The 17,243-nt window shown below is 35.0% G+C and overlaps 2 protein-coding genes across 2 annotated transcripts; both read left to right on the top strand.

Moving 5' to 3' along the window:
* On the top strand, window positions 1–360 carry LOC137577946 (uncharacterized). Its single transcript, XM_068291553.1, has one exon. The coding sequence runs from the start codon at window positions 1–3 to the stop codon at window positions 358–360; it is 360 nt and encodes a 119-aa protein (XP_068147654.1).
* Window positions 361–2,860: 2,500 nt separating this feature from the next.
* On the top strand, window positions 2,861–3,565 carry LOC137578300 (mucin-21). Its single transcript, XM_068292021.1, has 2 exons — window positions 2,861–3,281; window positions 3,348–3,565. Exons 1-2 carry the CDS (start codon window positions 2,861–2,863, stop codon window positions 3,563–3,565), a joined length of 639 nt encoding a protein of 212 aa, XP_068148122.1.
* Window positions 3,566–17,243: the final 13,678 nt, after the last annotated feature.

The following is a 17,243-nucleotide window of genomic DNA, read 5'->3' on the forward strand; positions in this document are numbered from 1 at the left end:
ATGAGAATCACTTTGAGTCTGTCTGCTCTGATGTTGGTCCTGTTGGCCGTATCCGTTTCTGGCTACAGCAGCAGCTCCTCCGGCGCCAAAGTCTGCGTCATTAATAACTGCAATTACAACTCAACGACGAACGCTTGTGGTCGCTATGGACGCTCGAATCTGTGTCGTCGCTTCCAAAACAGTTGCCAATTGCGTTACGAGGCCTGCGTCAGTTCGACCAGCTACACCACAGTGGCTCTAAGCAAATGTACCAACATTAAAGTGGGTTATCGTCGCACATGTTACGGTTCATCATCATCATCTTCATCGTACTCTTCCTCCAGCTCGAATGTGGTGCCCATCATCATACGTAGGGGTTGATTGTGCTCACAGTTTGTTAAAGTTTCATTTGAATAAAAGTTAAAAAATTTATATTAAACACAATTAATGAAGGTCATCATATGTGTATAAAATCTGTATCCAGATGTTAAAGCATTTTCAGTTTAATATTTTCAAGTTTATTCAGACAATAGAGCAGGAAAATTTGTTTTTTGGCAATTTACTCAGCTGTTAATCCTCTTTTCTTTTTTTTTTTGAGTTGTTTTGCAAAAATTTAGATCATGTTGTGTTTGCCAAACAAATACACATCCCAAAAGCCATATAAGACTTGAAGTTCCGTAATCCAACTTTAGTTTTTGAGGAAAAATACAATGAAAGCATTGCCAATTGTCTGTGTGACGTTGCTCGTGTTCCTGGTCTTTGCCAATTTCAGCAGTGGTAGCAGCGATTCCAGTGTCGGGTTAGCAAATAGAGCAACAAAATCTAAAAAAAATACTAACAAGGCCTTTCGCAGGGCCTGCAAGCTGAAAGTGAGAAATTCGTGTTCATCTTCGTCCAATAGTTGTGGCCGATTTGGACGATCACGTGCCTATATATGCCAGCTCTTCAAAAACGATTGTCAGCGACAACTTGCCAATTGTCAAGGAGAAAATAGTAAGTACAAAATACTCAACACAGACAATTGACAATCGTCAAAATGTTGTACTTATTTGTCGCCTAGAATATCATCGAGTCTCACGGAGCATGTGCACCGGAATGTCTGTGGGTAAGCAATCATCATGTGGTGGTCCTTCGTCGTCAACAAACTCCTCCAACACACCCGTCATATATGACTGAAATTGTTAATTAAATCGGTTCCCGTAAAATAAATATCATGATACATAAACAAGAATCATTTATTGGTCCTAAAATATAAAAAGTATTAAGGCAAACACCATCTGGAAATTCAATGCTGAATCGACAGATTACTTGAGGTACTTGAAATTTTGATGTGAATTTCGCGAGTGTGGAAAGGTGCGGACTTCTATAAATCTTTTAAAGCCAAATATACTTATTTTGAATTTAAACTCAATGTTGTATTATAATTGACTATTATTTTTTTCATCTGAAAAAGTAAAAAGTTAAATTCTTAGTTAAGATTCTTTTTAGTTTATTTGATACTACATCAACGCACTTGAAGACTATTTAGAGGTGCTAAGATACCTAAAAAGTAAAATATCAATGGGTTCCAACTCTAGACAATCACAATTCTCAAACACATAAATCTTTCACCTGTTTCGAAATAATGTTGAAACTTTTGCAATGTCTTAGTAAATGTTATGCAGAACAGACTGATTATCAAACAACGCATTAATCTTATTATAGCTAAGAGTAACTGTAGAATCTAGACTGATTAAAACATATATTTATGAGTAAAACCTCAGATGAATTTTACAGGTTCTCTATATTAAGACTTTTAATCTTTTTTTTTTTTTTTGTCGTCCATTATACCGGGTACTGCGGGTACTGTGACTGTCAAGCTTTCAACATAAAGTCCACTGAATGAATGAAACTTTGCAAGCCTAATAGTAACTAGGACTAATTGTAAAATATAATGTAGATTTCTCATAGTCATTTATTCAACACTACAAAATTTTGTCTTCTTGCATACTCTTAGGCTTAACATTTTTGACTTAAACATATTTCGAAAAACTTTCTTATAATATATTTGAAAATTGGATATTGTCTAGATGATTTTAACCTAAAAGTGAATTTAATCATCAATTCAGTCAATATCAATTTTATCAACAATTCATTGATCTAGAGGGCATCCAATTTCGTACTTGAAATTTGACTTAAACTACAAATTGTTTCTTTACTTCACAATGGTTAGATTACTCGACAACTATCTACGACTACAACTAGAATCGTATTCTTTAATTGTGATTTTGTTGATAGAGATCAACATCAGGCATGTTGCGGATAAGCAGAAATGAATCTATGGGGAAATTTGCCCCTTAAAGTATGCAATAAGCAGACTAGGAATGCGCCTTTTGAAGCATTCAAAGAACTTTTGGACTGTACTGTGTGTAAGTAACAACATTCGAAGCAAACATTGTTGATAGAGTCTTTTTAATTACAAGACATAAGAAAAGTTATAAATTTGCTTAAAATAATGAATATCATATTGCACATTGCATACTTTAAGGGGCAGATTTTCCTCATTTTACAGCCCTAGATCCGCCTATGATTAACTACTTACCTCACTTAGCTACTTACCCCAAGACTTCTAGCTCAAAAGTATGCTACTATTATATCTTAACGATAAAATCTCTTGTCACGTTTCAAAACTTTTGCTTTGTTTGCACAATTGTGATAAGACATTCAAAAGTTTCTCGTTTTGTTATGAGCAAATGCCAGAGAAAGAAAATGGCAAATAATACTAAATATATGTATATTTACAAATAAAAAGATAGATCTTTCAAGGTCTCTGTCAAAACAAAAGATCGTGGGCTATAAAAGGCAGAGTGATGTCGCGAAATTGACTGAGTTATTAAAAGAAATGCGTTATTTCCTGGTACTACTTCTGATAGTTGCTCTCGTTGCCGTGGCCACCGAGGCTCAACAGCGCAACCGAAGGCAACAACAACGAGCTGTTCGCACAAAAGCGTTAACCAAAAGTCGTACCAAGTCATCGACGGCAAGAAATAGAAACAATTTGAGAACCCGGAATGCCAATACCAAGACCAATACCAATACCAATGGAAAAAGTGTTAATGCTCGGACCACAAAAGGCCGATCGGCACGCGTTTATAGCAGTTCCAGTAGTACTTCCAGTACCCCATCTGCCCGTTGTGTGATCTATACTCGAAATTGCAATGTCGACTCCTATGTTTGTGCCCGTTGGAGCTTGACAAGGAAGTGTCATCTCTATAGGAATCGCTGCCGTCTAGAGAGAGCCAACTGTCAGAATACTCGGTCAAGTGAGTATATTTGATTTTATGTATGTACATATGAATTATCTGATGTAATTTACGATTTATCGACAGGTTGGAATCAAGTTGGCATTAACAATTGTTCGAGTTTAACTGTAAATGAAACTGGAACATGTACAAGTACTTTCTCAACTTCTTCATCATCGTCATCATCATCGTCTTCGAGCACCAGTTCAACTCCTTGGTCAAGCATTCTCTCCTCCATATTGGGCACAACATATTCATCAAGTTCAACTTCAAATGTTAGGCCTATTATCATAAGAACCGGTTAGCTGGTTCTTTTGCATTTGTAATAAATCAAAAAATTTTCACTGAATATTTAAATTCCCGTTTTCTGGCTTAGTCTCTTTTCTATGCCTTGCGGCTTGTTTGTATTCTAATTGCATCCGCAAGGCGTTCAGCAATTCACATCCGCAGCAGCGCCATAAATTCACAAACTGTTACTGTGTGTGTGTGTGTGTATATCTAAATGTATGTATAATTTTTGCTCGGGTTTTTTTTATTTTTTACTCGCTGCGTTTTGCCTTGAAAATGTGCAATTTATGGTAAATTTGCTTTCATGTATGCGAATTGCAATTAAAACAAGAAAGATGAAAAAAAAAGGACTGCTCTCACACACACACACACAAGGAACAAAAAAGCATAGCATATATCAGGGCGCAACTACGTGATGTAATTGTAAATGGGTGTGTGTCCATGTCTATGTGTGTGTGTGTATAACAATGCAACAAAAAGGTGCACGTACGACGAGTTGCAAACCCCAAAGTGATAAAAAATGTCTAATTGTTCTTTTAGTTATAGATTCAGCGATAAAACGTAAATGAACAAAGTTTCAGAAAAACGGATTTCAGTATGATGAACGTGTCATAAATGTAAAAAGACACCTTTTTATTAACAATAAATAGATCTTGAAATTGAATATGTATGTGTATTAAACATTGCAATTTTAGTTTATGTACAATCTGCAGTTTGGCCAACAGATATTGATTTAGCTGTGCATATTGTGGATGCAACTACATTGCCACTAATTCCATAGGCTGTAAATAAATTAAAAGATTTCTTCAAATTATTACTCAATTTAAATGTTTGTCGGCTGTACATATATGTATGTATCTATAAATATCTATTTGAAATCGAAATATCTTACGGATATCTGCAACCATTAAAAAGCAATCAAGACAATGGACTAAACAAGGCCATTATTGCTAGGCAGAGGCAATTTCAAAATGCCAACATAATTCTGAACTATTCTTGCAGGATGTTTGCAAGGAGTAGAAGAAGAAGAAGATCCGTCTGTTTTTTTTTAAGCCCTAACCTATCACAAATATATGTATATTATTATACCAGGAACCTAAAGGCTGAAATGCTTCCCAACCAATTTGAACAATATTAATTATCCTGACAGCTATGTAGATTGACAAAGAATCTTAAATACATTCATTTAGCCTCGTAATTGTTGTGTCACTTGGTGCATGGTAAACCAAAGTCGGCGAGACTACTTATTTTCTTTATTATACTTTTCCCCTTTTCATCAAGAACTTACTCATCTTAAGAACTACCGAGAAATCCTTTCTTTGGGAAAACTTTTTTGTTCGTTGGAGAACCAAATCTGCGGTTAAGATAATTTGTTAATGAAGAGCTATTTAAATTATTAATGTTTTCATTCCGATTTATAATATATGTGCAGTCTCAAATTAAGCATGCAATAAGAAGAAATTGAGGGCCCAACAAACTTGAGTAATTCTTTTGCCAATTGGTAATTCTTTTTCCAGATTTAAGTGAAACAGTTATCAGCTAAAAATATCTTAAGGTCAATCTTCAAAAGAAAGGTACTTTAAAGGCAGCACAAAAAACTGAGCAGGTTGTCTGCATAGCTGTTTCAAGAAGCATTAAGTTCTATTATCGGATCAAGAACTCTAGAATTCCAATGGCCATGGCCAGTGAAAAACAATTGTCAAAACCTACAATACCTTGGTATTTTAAATTAACCTGCTTTTAAAGATTAACCTCAATCCGTCTAAACGGCAACGTTTAATTAAAACTAGAGGACCGGGGCTAAAACGTTTATCCTGTTCACAGAAGCACGACCTATGTACAATCTCAAGCTGAAGTAATGTAACATGCTATTTTATGGACTGTTTATATAACAGCTATATAATATGGTAGCTCGATCTTGATCAAAGTGCGTAAAAACAAACGAAGGTATTGTCAAAAGTCACTGTCTTCGACGGATTAGCTATTCGATATAGTCACCAGTCTTGATTAAGGTATAATAAACTAACCAATATTATGGTTTGGGCCGAATGCTTTTGCTTAAATTTTCGAGAATTTACTCAATATTAAAAGTTATTTGGAATTTTTTATACTTCTCTCTAAACTCTAAACTCCCTAATGTTATAGTGTGTTAGAACAGAAAGTTTTGTGAAAACATGTAGCAATGTTTAGAAGAAACTTTTGATAGAGAGACCAATTGAAGCTAGATATATTCACTATATTGTGTAGTGTGTGGTAGTAGTAATCTTTCGCTTTAATTTAGCTAGATTTGAATGAATTTCTTACATAAGAATGTTTTGACTTCTTTTTGGTTCTGGCAATCCACACAGATCATTCTTAACACACCCAAGGACTTTCTAAGCCTCTTTTACGATGACTCCATAGTCTCTGATTGCACTTAAGTCAGTTTTTGTGCCATTCAGGTAGGCAAGAAATTGCTGCTAAATAAACCTCAGATACATACATATATCTTAAGATTCCGATATTTTAAGTTTAAGTCGTTTTGAATATAGCGAACTTTAACAACCCAAACTCAAATCAATTGCACACTCACTTGTTTGGCCCAAACATTTATCAATTAGATATTGACACTGCGTAAAGTAGTATCTGCAGGTACTGGTAGTGGTGGTTCCTGAAGAGGCAGTAATTTGAACACACACTGGCGTCTTCTTGGAACAGGTTCTCTTCTGGCTCCAACGGCAAAAGATGCCGCTGTTTGCGTTGAACAACAAACGCGCTTGGAACTCCGCGAAGAAGCTGAGAATCAGTAAGGAGCTGATTAGCAAGCGACAACTGATGAAATGAAACTGTTTCATTGTGGAGATAAAGGTAAACTGATCCCAAAGTGTTATGATTCAGTTTTGCCCAATAGACTTGGTTTTTATACCAAATTTTGGCCAATCGATCTTGTTTGTAAGGTGCAAACATTTGTTCGTGAAAGCGATATTTTTGGCAATGCGATAACCAGTGCTTGAGATTGAGTTTGGGTTGGAGGAGCAAATATTTGGATTGGACAAACAATTTGGCAGAGATTTCGTTTTCTTTGAACCCTTTCACTTAAACCCTTCTTTCGGGTGATGAATGATGGCTTTTATTTATCAATTTGGCTTCTTTTATGATTATTATTTGCATTTTAATGCTTCTTTTAAGAGAAAACATTACTTCCTTATGAAATTACCCAAGACTTTTGCTGTTTGCCTCAATATAATTAAAATGAAAATATTGCGATTGTGTGAGTGTGTGCGCATATAATTCGTAAGTAGAAAAGTTTTCCTTTTTCTGCCACTCTCCATGCGTCAGTGTCAGAGGACGCCCACCCACCCAGCCATATTCCCATCCCACATCACATCAGTCTGTCTGCCTGTCCATCATGCGAGTACCCCGAACCATTTATTTCTCATTTCAGGCAATGCGAGTTGGAGCTGGGAGCTGGGCACATTTTCATGTCAGGTTCTGTTGGCATGTCATGTCACGCGCTCATTTCGTTGCATGTTAAACTGTAAATGTGCCTCCATGTAGCCCCCCAAAAAGACCACGCCCCTTCTGCTATAGTATACTAAGTTACGTACAAGTGACTTTCTTTATACATTTATATACATATGCCTTATGCAAAAAAACAAACGAACAAAAGTAGAGTATACCAACTTTGCCATAGGCTTGGAAAACCTTTCAACCATGTATTATAAATATTAATTTATTTATGAATTTGCATTTCCTTTAATTAACTCTTTTTCCACAACCATTTCTTCTTACACTTATTTAGGCCTAGTCAATGTTTAAAGTTTTAAGTAGATTTCTTTAATACTTATGTGGGATTACCTTATTTATTTCATCTCTGGCTTCTTAATTTATTATTAGTCACTTATTTATGTTTGTGCATTGGACTGATGTGTCAGTTGTATATAAATAATTTAAAATGAATTAACAACAAATTCAATAGTACATACATGTACCTACTTACATATGTATGTATATGTTTGGGAGATTGAAAATAAATGAGTTACGACTTTTGACTTCTAAACAAAACCTTAGCAATAAATCATTGAGATAGTAGTTCAAAATCTTTTCAATCTTGCACTTTAACATGATTAATATGAGTCAGTTACTGTATAAATAAAGATCAGCCTACTATATCGTAACAACGGCTATAAATGAATTGATATCCAAGTTGCTAATTATGAATTGAATAAAAGTTTAGCTAATCTAGATATGGATGCGCATAGCTTTATATCTTTGGCGACATATCTACGATAACAACTAAAGAGATATATCTTTACATATAAGATTAAACAGACTTTCAAGGTTAATTAGTTAATCTGTTTTGCAAGTTATTTAACAAAATGTATTTACTTATTTAAATTTATATTTAAAGTAGTGATATTCTTTGGAGCTTCATGTCGAAAATCGAGTATAATAACTGACGACGGAAGCTAACCAAGCCAAGTATTTGAAACTTGAAAAACATATACACATATGTACATAGAATTGTGAAATATTTTTCAAATACACATATTTTTGTATATCTAAAAAGTCATACGGTTTCAGGTAGAAATTGCTTTTCCTTGATAATATTTCTATGTAGAAAACCTTTTTATTGTTGAAGTCACAAAGTTATCTGAGGTACGGGGTATTTCTTGTTTGTTTAATCTTTTATTTTCAAGAAATGATTAAGATCTTTGTGATCTTATTTAAGTACAGTTATGTTTACGTTTAGAATTTAAAACTTAAACTATAAACTTTCTGTGATGAAACACTAACTAAAAAGAGTTTCGATATCGAAGTAACTACGAATTTATTCAGAAGCGCCTATAGCTAGTTAATTATAGAGTATGTCATTTCGGCTAAGTTGAGGGTCTGGCTTTGGCTTTTCCTTCGTATTTCATTTTATTGTTGTTCTGTTGTTGTTTCTTTTACTTTTTTGCCTCTTTTGCTTGTTTTTTTATTTTATCGCACCTTTTGGCTTTTATTTATATGTTGGAGTTGAGGCGTGACACAAGGTGAATGCGCGATAAACTTTACCCTTACCAACACACACACACACACACACGCACACACATAGAGAACTTGGTCTTAAGACATGTGTGTTGAGCATTTGCAGCAATTGCAATGCAATTTCATTTGCATGCCTCGGAATTGGCGTGTCCGCTGCCCAAAAGTATGCAACACCCGCCAGTAAAACTGATTAACAATGCCAACTGAGTGAAGTGCCACCAAGTTCTTTACGTACCTACATATATGTATGTGTGTGTATACCATTTAAAGTTGGAAAAAGGTCTGAAATAAATAAAACTCGGTTGCAGTAATTAGTTGCATGTCATATAAATTACACGGCTATCGTGGTGGAAGAGTTGACAAGGTCAAGCCGCCGTTGTTGTTCCTGCTGCTGCTGCTGCACGAAAATAGTTAATGCGAAAATGTCAAACAATTCATGCAGTTCAACAATCCATGACATATACATCTATAAGTTTGTGGGTTTTAAACATTATTAAATGACATTGTCATTTAATTTTAATAACTGTCTTTTTTACCCTTTCTCTCCGCTCACTCTTTCCACATTTTCACCCCAGTCAGTCATTGTGTCTTCTTTGTGTTGCAGTTATTTGCTAATTATTTTCCATTTCCATTTAACTAGTTTTCCAGGGGTTTTTCGCCCCGTTGCATTTTTAATGCCCTTTCCGTTCTGGTGCTGACATTTTCCCCGCTACTATTAATAGGCTTAACAACAACAACAACAACAGCAACGACAACTAAATGCAATAACAATATAAGTTGCATGACTTGAGCAAAAAAAAAAATTACACTCATTTCTTTCCTCTCATTTCTTATTTTTATTTCTTTGCTTTTCATTATATGTTTGTACATTCGTAATGTACCTACACACACACACACATACATACATACATACACATTTATATATGTAAATACATTTCCTTTCTGCTTCTCCATTCTGCACTGTTGCATTATGTATGAGACTTATTTGTCACGCTAATTGAATAATGGCCTTCTTTCTTCGATCTTTCTTATAATTGAAACAATTTGTTTTTGACCCTGAAACCGGGTGGAAAACTTTTCAAAATTAAATATCTAAAAGGAAACCTTTGTCACGAAACATATTATTATTGCAAAGGTGTAAGGGATAGAAAGTAAAGATAAACAACCAGACAGACATAATGTAATTCCTGTTTATAAGATACACGGTGATTGGGTTGAAACAAGCAGCTTTAGTATATATTTCTATACAAGCCACTACTCCATGGCTATTTATCGTTTAGTTCAGTTAACCCTTTTAATACAGTTTTTGATGGAATTAAAGAAAAATAAATTATCTGTTTGTAGCTTCTAAGAATTTTCTGTATTATTATTATTGGCCCTTTTACGTTATAACTAATTTTAATAGTCGTTAAGAACTGTTGAAATTTACTAAATTTACTTTCATTCATGGTCTAAGAAAAAAAATACTTTAATTAGGCCAAAATACTTCCTGAATTACGTATAAGAACCCATTGTCATAATGCAGCTGAGATTGGACTAATTGTTCCATTTAAACATCATTACACATTTGCCTCGCCTTGACATGAAACGTCTGAGAGCCGCCAAAAACGTATCAGTGCTAAGGTCTATTGCCAGCTCCAAATGTAAAGCTCAGGTTGCCATACACACAAAGAGACATACATATGTATCCTTTTTCCTTACGAGCGTTTCTTCGCTTGTGTGCCTTAATCATGATTGGGCCAGCATAATCACTGCCTGTATCTTCGGACAGAAATGCTTGTCGAACTCTCTGCTTGGTGCTCGCTGTCTGAAGCACCTTAAACTGTTGTGAGTAACCTTACGAATCAGATTCCTGGCTCCTATTATCCAGAAAGAGTGCCGAAACTCCTGGGTGTAAATTATGTTGATGCTCGTGTTCAAAGATCAGGTGATATATGCGATGCTTCTTCGGCAAGATGAGCGGATGCTTGGCTGAATATGACAAGTCTGAATTATTGAGGCGACCTCCCACACGTATAAGTCTAACGTCATCTAGAATCGGCATCAAGGTACATATGGTAAATATTTAGTGCGCCTAGTAAATGCCTAATACTAAATATTTAGTATGCCGTTTATTTGAGATCCACTATTTCTTCAAAGAGAACACTTCTTTAAAAATAAATGTTGTGTTGGAAATAAATGCGCAACTTGACACGGGAACACGGAAAAATGTAAAATTCATTGAGATACTTACAATTAGATATTTATATACTTTGAGTCAAAACGACGAAACCAAACCAAATACGTATATGGATGGAAACTGTATTCCTATTTAATATTAGATTACGAATCATCATCAGGTTAAATATGCCATTTTAATTCATATGTAAGAGAAGGTGAGGCTATTCGAGGCAAAGTCGAGATCTTCTAATATATAACGATCCGAAAAAATCGCATTAAGGGAGGTTCCATTTAGATAATAAACTTAGACATATCCAATTTGTGGCATACATACATATGTTTTTTATAAACCTGAAAATTAATTTTTGCTTGAAATGTTTACTTTATGTGCTAAAAGTTGGGGAAAATTGTAAACAAGGACATATGTGGCTATATATATATATATGGCTACATATGTATGTAAATACTCGGTAAATAAACCTATTTGTAATAAGTTATTTTTGATCAAAACAGTGAAAATCGGATGGATCAGACTACTATATTATATATATGGAACTTCTATACAAACAATAATACTAACAGTCATAATAAGGGCCTTAAGCAGTGTCGATTAAGCATACACTATTAAAAGTCTAACTACTTAAAAATTAGTCTATCATCAAGCTAAGAATCATGAATTTTCTGCTCAGAATACTAAATTAGAATGGAGATTAACTTTTGAAACACTTATGTACATACATCTTTAACATCTGCTTATAGAATTTACCCAATTATCGATTCCATGAACATTATCCATGGGCATATACATCTGCTTAGCCTTAGCAAACCACTTACTAGCCAGCTAGCATAGTAAGTATATCAAGTTTACACGCACTTTTTCCAATCAATAGCTTTGGAATAGGTTAAATATTTGATTTTGACCATATCATATTGATTCGAGTCAACAGCACGTGCTGGCTATCTGTCAACTTTGTACAACAATTATATCAACATGGCAAACCCAAAATTGGGCAAATATCTAAACCTATATACATGAAGAATGTATGTACATACATACATACGTATAGTGGTAGGTATACATATTTATTTCGTTAGGCAAAAGTCAACAAAATGCTGGCAAAATGCTGGCACGTGCTACTTGGTGGTCCATTTAGCTAACATTGAATTTGGGCCAGACCAGTAGGAACCTACCAATGTCCCTGTCGACCAGAGTGGTGATTGATGAGACTGCGTACAGAAGCGCCGCCTTCCCCTCCGCCAGCCTCTCACGCACTTCCCCCTGTCTCATCGTACGCAAAAATTCAGTTGTCAGCAGGCGAGGAGTCTATTAAACAAGTAAATAAAATTTCCGTGTAAAATCAAGAGGGGAGAGATATAAGAAACGTGAAAGAACTAGGAGAGAAAGAAATCCATCGTCAGGTTAGGTTTTCGTATGCCAAGCACGCAAATTTGTTGCCAATAAGCAACCGAAAACAATTTTTTTATGGCCAAGGAAAGCCTGAGAGACATAGGAAATAAGGGCGAGAGAAAGAAAGAGAGACTGATGTGGAGCCAGTGATGAGAAGTTGGATTTTCGGTAGTAAAAGGAACTGGCAGTGCGTGCCTTGCTCTGTTTTTTTGTCCGGGGGTAGGTTAGCCAGGCTGTGTTGCTTAGCTACAGAGAACTCGAAGCTCTGGCCCAGTCACAGTCGCAGTCCCAAACCCCAAACCCAAACTCAGACCCAGAATGTAGGTCATGTTGCCTGCGTTTCTGTTATTTTTTTGGGGGGGAAGAAACATTCGATATACACACACACACTCACACACGAAATTGCAGACAGAATTTTCCCATGAATACTTTAGCTTATTTTTTGTGTATGTGTGTGTGAGAGACTGGGGCGTGGCTCGTACTCAGACTCCAAAAAACTAATTCTCCCATTCTACCAACATTCTGTCTCATATCCCATCGCCCAATCTACAGTCTGGCGCTTATAATAATGAAAATTTCATTAGAAAATTGAATGTTGACGTGTCGCATGTGTTACAATGACTTGCCAGGTTTTCCTTTCATTCTTTTTTTTTTTTTTTTTTTTTAGATTGGGTTATGGGCTTAACCAACGATCTAGCATATATTTACCTGCATGACATTATGATTTCCTATTTGAATTTCAATTTACTTGCTGGAAGTCATTACGCATACACAACTTTGGCTATTTTTTAAGCCTCTATTTGACCCAAATTGTCAATGATGTTTCATTGGCCAAGTTTTTGGTCTACTCTGCTCTCATTTGGCCCAACGACAATCACACTAAATGGAGTTGCCCATGTTTTTTTTTTTCATTTCTTGGCCAGAGACCACACAGTTGCCAGAGATGTTGAAAAGGAGTTAACAATTTAAAACTTAAGTGCACTTAGTTTTATGTAGCACTGTGCAATGTCGTTGTCAATTTTATAATGACATTCAACATGGCCTGGAAACTAAAATATATCTTCACTCCATATTGGAAACATTTTAAAGGATACACAGAAGCCAAGCGATTGAAATTGTCTAAACTAAATATTCATTCAGCTATTTAAATCGCTATTGAATGTTCCACAAACAGAACAAAGAGAAATTCATTTTTTATAATATTTGTTATAAATTGGATATGTTGACTGTTATTAAACCTTTTGTTTACCAGCTGGAGGTTTATGAATAAAAATACAAGATTTTGATCCTTTTTATTACCATTTTCTTCAGAGATCATGTTTAGGGTAATAGTATACACATTTGACGTGTGTTTTGTCCGACAAGAAGACTTTATTTTGAAACAAATATTTAAGAAATTTATACATAAGTATTATCATATACTAAATTTCGAGTTTGCGCCTGACTTTTCAGTTAACACGGGTTTATGTACCTTTACAAATGTTAATTACAATAAAAGAATAAATATTACCAGGTTTAACTTCACAGTTTGTAATCTGTTATGTCATCACATGGTTTTGAAGTAGAATGGCTTAGAGCACGGTATCATCACAAGGTCCTATAAGACAATAAACTCCTTCCCAAAACGCACCGTGCGTATGCGCAATATACATATATATAAGGCTATATGTAGAGTTATATGCGAACCAAAAAGGGACAAACCAATTGCTCTAGACAAATGTTAGTGGCGTTTCCATCTAAGGGGTATTCATGTCCCCATGCCATAAAATAAAAAAACACATGTCAAAATGAATAATAGCTCATCAAAGTTTCATTTTAACCTTTTTTTCTTTATTTGTTGGTCTTTTTGACTATTTTCTATTTTCTTATATTGTTTATTCCTCGCCCAAATTTTGCGCCATCGTAAAAAGATGAAGAAACGACAAACGGCCAATCCAATTCGAAACTAAAGCCACGAGCTCTCATGTCCTTTTGTTATGGGGGACAAGCATTTCTTCTTGTAATTTGATTTTATTTCCAAATAAATCGTAAAGAGAAACTTGTCTTTTTGTTTTGAAACAACAGCCAGCAACATTTTTGTTGTGTTTTGTGTGTGTTGTGAGTGTAAACAAGTGTCGATGTTTTTTGGTTTTCATTTTCAATTTCCTGCCAGATTATTATAAATATATATGTAGATATATATACATAAGGGCAAGTCGAGTTTCTTTCAATAGTTGTAGAAGTTTTAATACTCTTTGTAAATGAGGACTTTGTAATACTCTTGTTTATCCAGGTAATATCCCTTACCTTAATGTGGATACCAAGCATATTTTAATTTTGGAACATTAAAGAAGAAGAAAACTGAAGAAGCTCAAAGTTTTTGCACTGATATTGAATAAGTGCGGATGTCTCAAAGACTCATTTAAAAAAACTGCATAGAACTTTTCAGAAAATGCCGCCTAGGCCTATAAAAACCTTTTTTTATAAGTTCTACGACTGCATAATTGCATACTTTTGGGGGATAACTTCGACCATTACACAAACTTTAATACGAAATAGACCATATTAAGTATACCCTTTGGCAAGGGTATTGAAACAAGAAAGCAAAGACAGGCAAACTGAGAATTTTTGTATGTTTTGGGGCGTGAGTGTGGGGGCGTAATGAGAATGTTGTCCTGCTACGGTTCCTACTCCTGCTCCTGTTGCTCGTCATGTGCCATGTTTTATCGATAATTCGTGAGTACGCGCTGAAGAGTTGGACGAATTGGGGTGAGGGAAGTGAGTGCCTCGATTTCATTTTGTCTGTATAACAAACAAATATTGTTCCTTCTTTTTTGATATTTTTGTTGTATTTTCCTTTCTTTTTTTTTTTTGTTCTGTTTGTTATCCGAAAATCGGTTTTTGCGGACGCGCAACTGACACGAAGCCGCCTCCATTTACGAGTATTGACAGGAAATTGGGACCGGCAGGCAGGCAGGCAACAACCACAAAACTTTTGTTGTTGATTGCCACTGACGCCGCTTTTCCCTTGTTACTGAAGGTGCGGGGTGAGGTGCGGGAAAGTCATAGGCGTCATAATACAAAACGTCAACGTATCCTGGGCTCGTGTTATTAATAAAAATAGATATATCTTTGGCTCCTTTTTATTTTCATTTTCCTATTCGTTTTCGGTTTCGTTTCGTTTTGTGTTTTTTTTTTTTTTTTTTTTTCACTTGCTTTTGGCCCTGTGCCCAATAATCACCCAATAAAGCTAAAAATAATTTGAAATTTATTGCTGTAAATGACAAAAATAAAAACAAATAAAAAAAAAAAACAATAGGAAATTGGAATTTACATATGCATTTGATTTATTTGTTTAGGTGAAAAATAAAAGGTTCGGTGTCCTTTAAAGGCCTGGAATTTAGCTATCCATCGATGATAATGTATTTGGTTACTAAGTGGGCCATCGAAATGTTTGATAGAAGTGGACATGATTGGGGTAAAGAGTTAATGGGAATAGAAACAAGATCAGGGCCATCTACCTTAAGAGCAAAAATGCGTTTATTGATAAAACACTTGTCTATTTCAATTTTTATAGCATACTTATGAGCGCATGTCAAATCACGAAAAAATTTTAGTACAAGAAATTACAACGCAAAAAGTTTACGACTTTTTCTACTCCCCCCTACTCCACCGTCTCTCTCCCTCTCTCTGTCTCTCACTCTCACTCTTTCTATCTCTCTCACTCGCTACACGTTAAATAAATTGTCATAAGAAGAGAAATGCTTGTTTTGTTTTTTAATTGAATTGCTGTGACATAGAGCAACAAAAAGTTTTCCGTTGCTGCCATAAATTAAATCGCTTACAACTTTTACTAGTTTATTAAATTACCCAAAAGCGCTCTGCAAAAATAACTCACCTAAAAAAAAAAAAACTTTTTTAATAGCATCCAACAGAGTTCTGTTTTAGGAAACACAAATCGACAAAATGTTGAGAATGAAATGGCGGGCAAACACTTTATTAGATAAGTTAACCCTTTCCCCTCGTCTTTTCTCAATCCGGTTTGTTATGCAGATACCCTGCACTCTTGAGTGCTAGAAGAGGTATATATACTTTCGAATAAAGTTATGGCAAACAAATGGGTACATATAAATATAGTTTCTTATTGAAAACTGACATTATGAAAAGCAATTCAAAACTAAATCAGTTTCTTAAGCGCATAAATTCACTTCAAAACAAAACCAAATGATTCTACTATAAAATCAGTCTGAAACATTTCAATAGAATCGTTAAAAAAAGCACTTAAAGATGCATAAATTGAATGTTAACAGCTTTTTGGCGCCAGTTTGTTGAGGTGGTAATAGGATTGAATTATAACCATGGGATATTGAAGCTAGGATGTTAAATTTAAGATTTCATTTTGGTTAAGAGATATTGCTAAAGTCGGCTCTCTATGCCGACGGTCTCTATATTTTTTCTTAGCGACATTTGCTCTTCACAGTTGAAAAAATTCAAATTACAGGAGAGGCCAAAAGGTTGCCTGGTTGCTGGTAGTTGAAAGCCAAAGCCTTTCAAACGGAAGCAAAGCCAAGCAAAGTTTTAGTTCCAGAGAAACTTGAGTTCAGTTAAAGAAACTAAATATTACAAGTGGAAAAGGAAAAGGGAAAAGAGTTCATGAAAAATTCAGTAGAAAGTTGTCGTTAAGTTTTGCAGTAAGAGAAAAAGGTTCATTTAACATCTTGGGACTTGGGAAAGATAAATGTTTAGCAATCAATTTATTCTAAGACATTTGTTTCAATAACTTTTTATTAAAGTTTTACAGTTGAAACGAATATTTTCTGTAGACTAAGATCGTTTTTGGTTTTTAAATATCAGTTGAATAATCCCTGACAACACCCAGTTCAATAGCAAGCTACCACTTTTAGTCTATTTTCCTCTCAACATCTCTTTCATTTCCCCCCTTGTTTATCCCCTTGCGAGTTCCCAAAAGTAATCTTCCAAGGCAAAATGTAAACCACAAAAATTTATAGCTGCATTGCGGCCAAGCCAAACCGAGTGTAAGAGGGTAAAATTTCAGTGAAAATTTCGAAAAGCGAAGAGTAAGTAAGACGGGGGTCGGGGCAACGAAATGGAAATGAACGAAAAAAACGTAGAAATGT

Source organism: Drosophila tropicalis, unplaced genomic scaffold (assembly GCF_018151085.1).
Source record: "Drosophila tropicalis isolate 14030-0801.00 unplaced genomic scaffold, ASM1815108v1 contig_593, whole genome shotgun sequence".
NCBI lineage: Eukaryota > Metazoa > Arthropoda > Insecta > Diptera > Drosophilidae > Drosophila > Drosophila tropicalis.

What these genes read in the sequence shown, in the direction of transcription:
- LOC137578300 (XM_068292021.1), top strand. Translation starts at nt 2,861, where the DNA reads ATGCGTTATTTCCTGGTACTACTTCTGATAGTTGCTCTCGTTGCCGTG. An exon ending in CTGTCAGAATACTCGGTCAA is followed by an intron (nt 3,282 to 3,347) that starts GTGAGTATATTT and finishes ATTTATCGACAG; the next exon opens with GTTGGAATCAAGTTGGCATT.
- LOC137577946 (XM_068291553.1), top strand. Translation starts at nt 1, where the DNA reads ATGAGAATCACTTTGAGTCTGTCTGCTCTGATGTTGGTCCTGTTGGCC.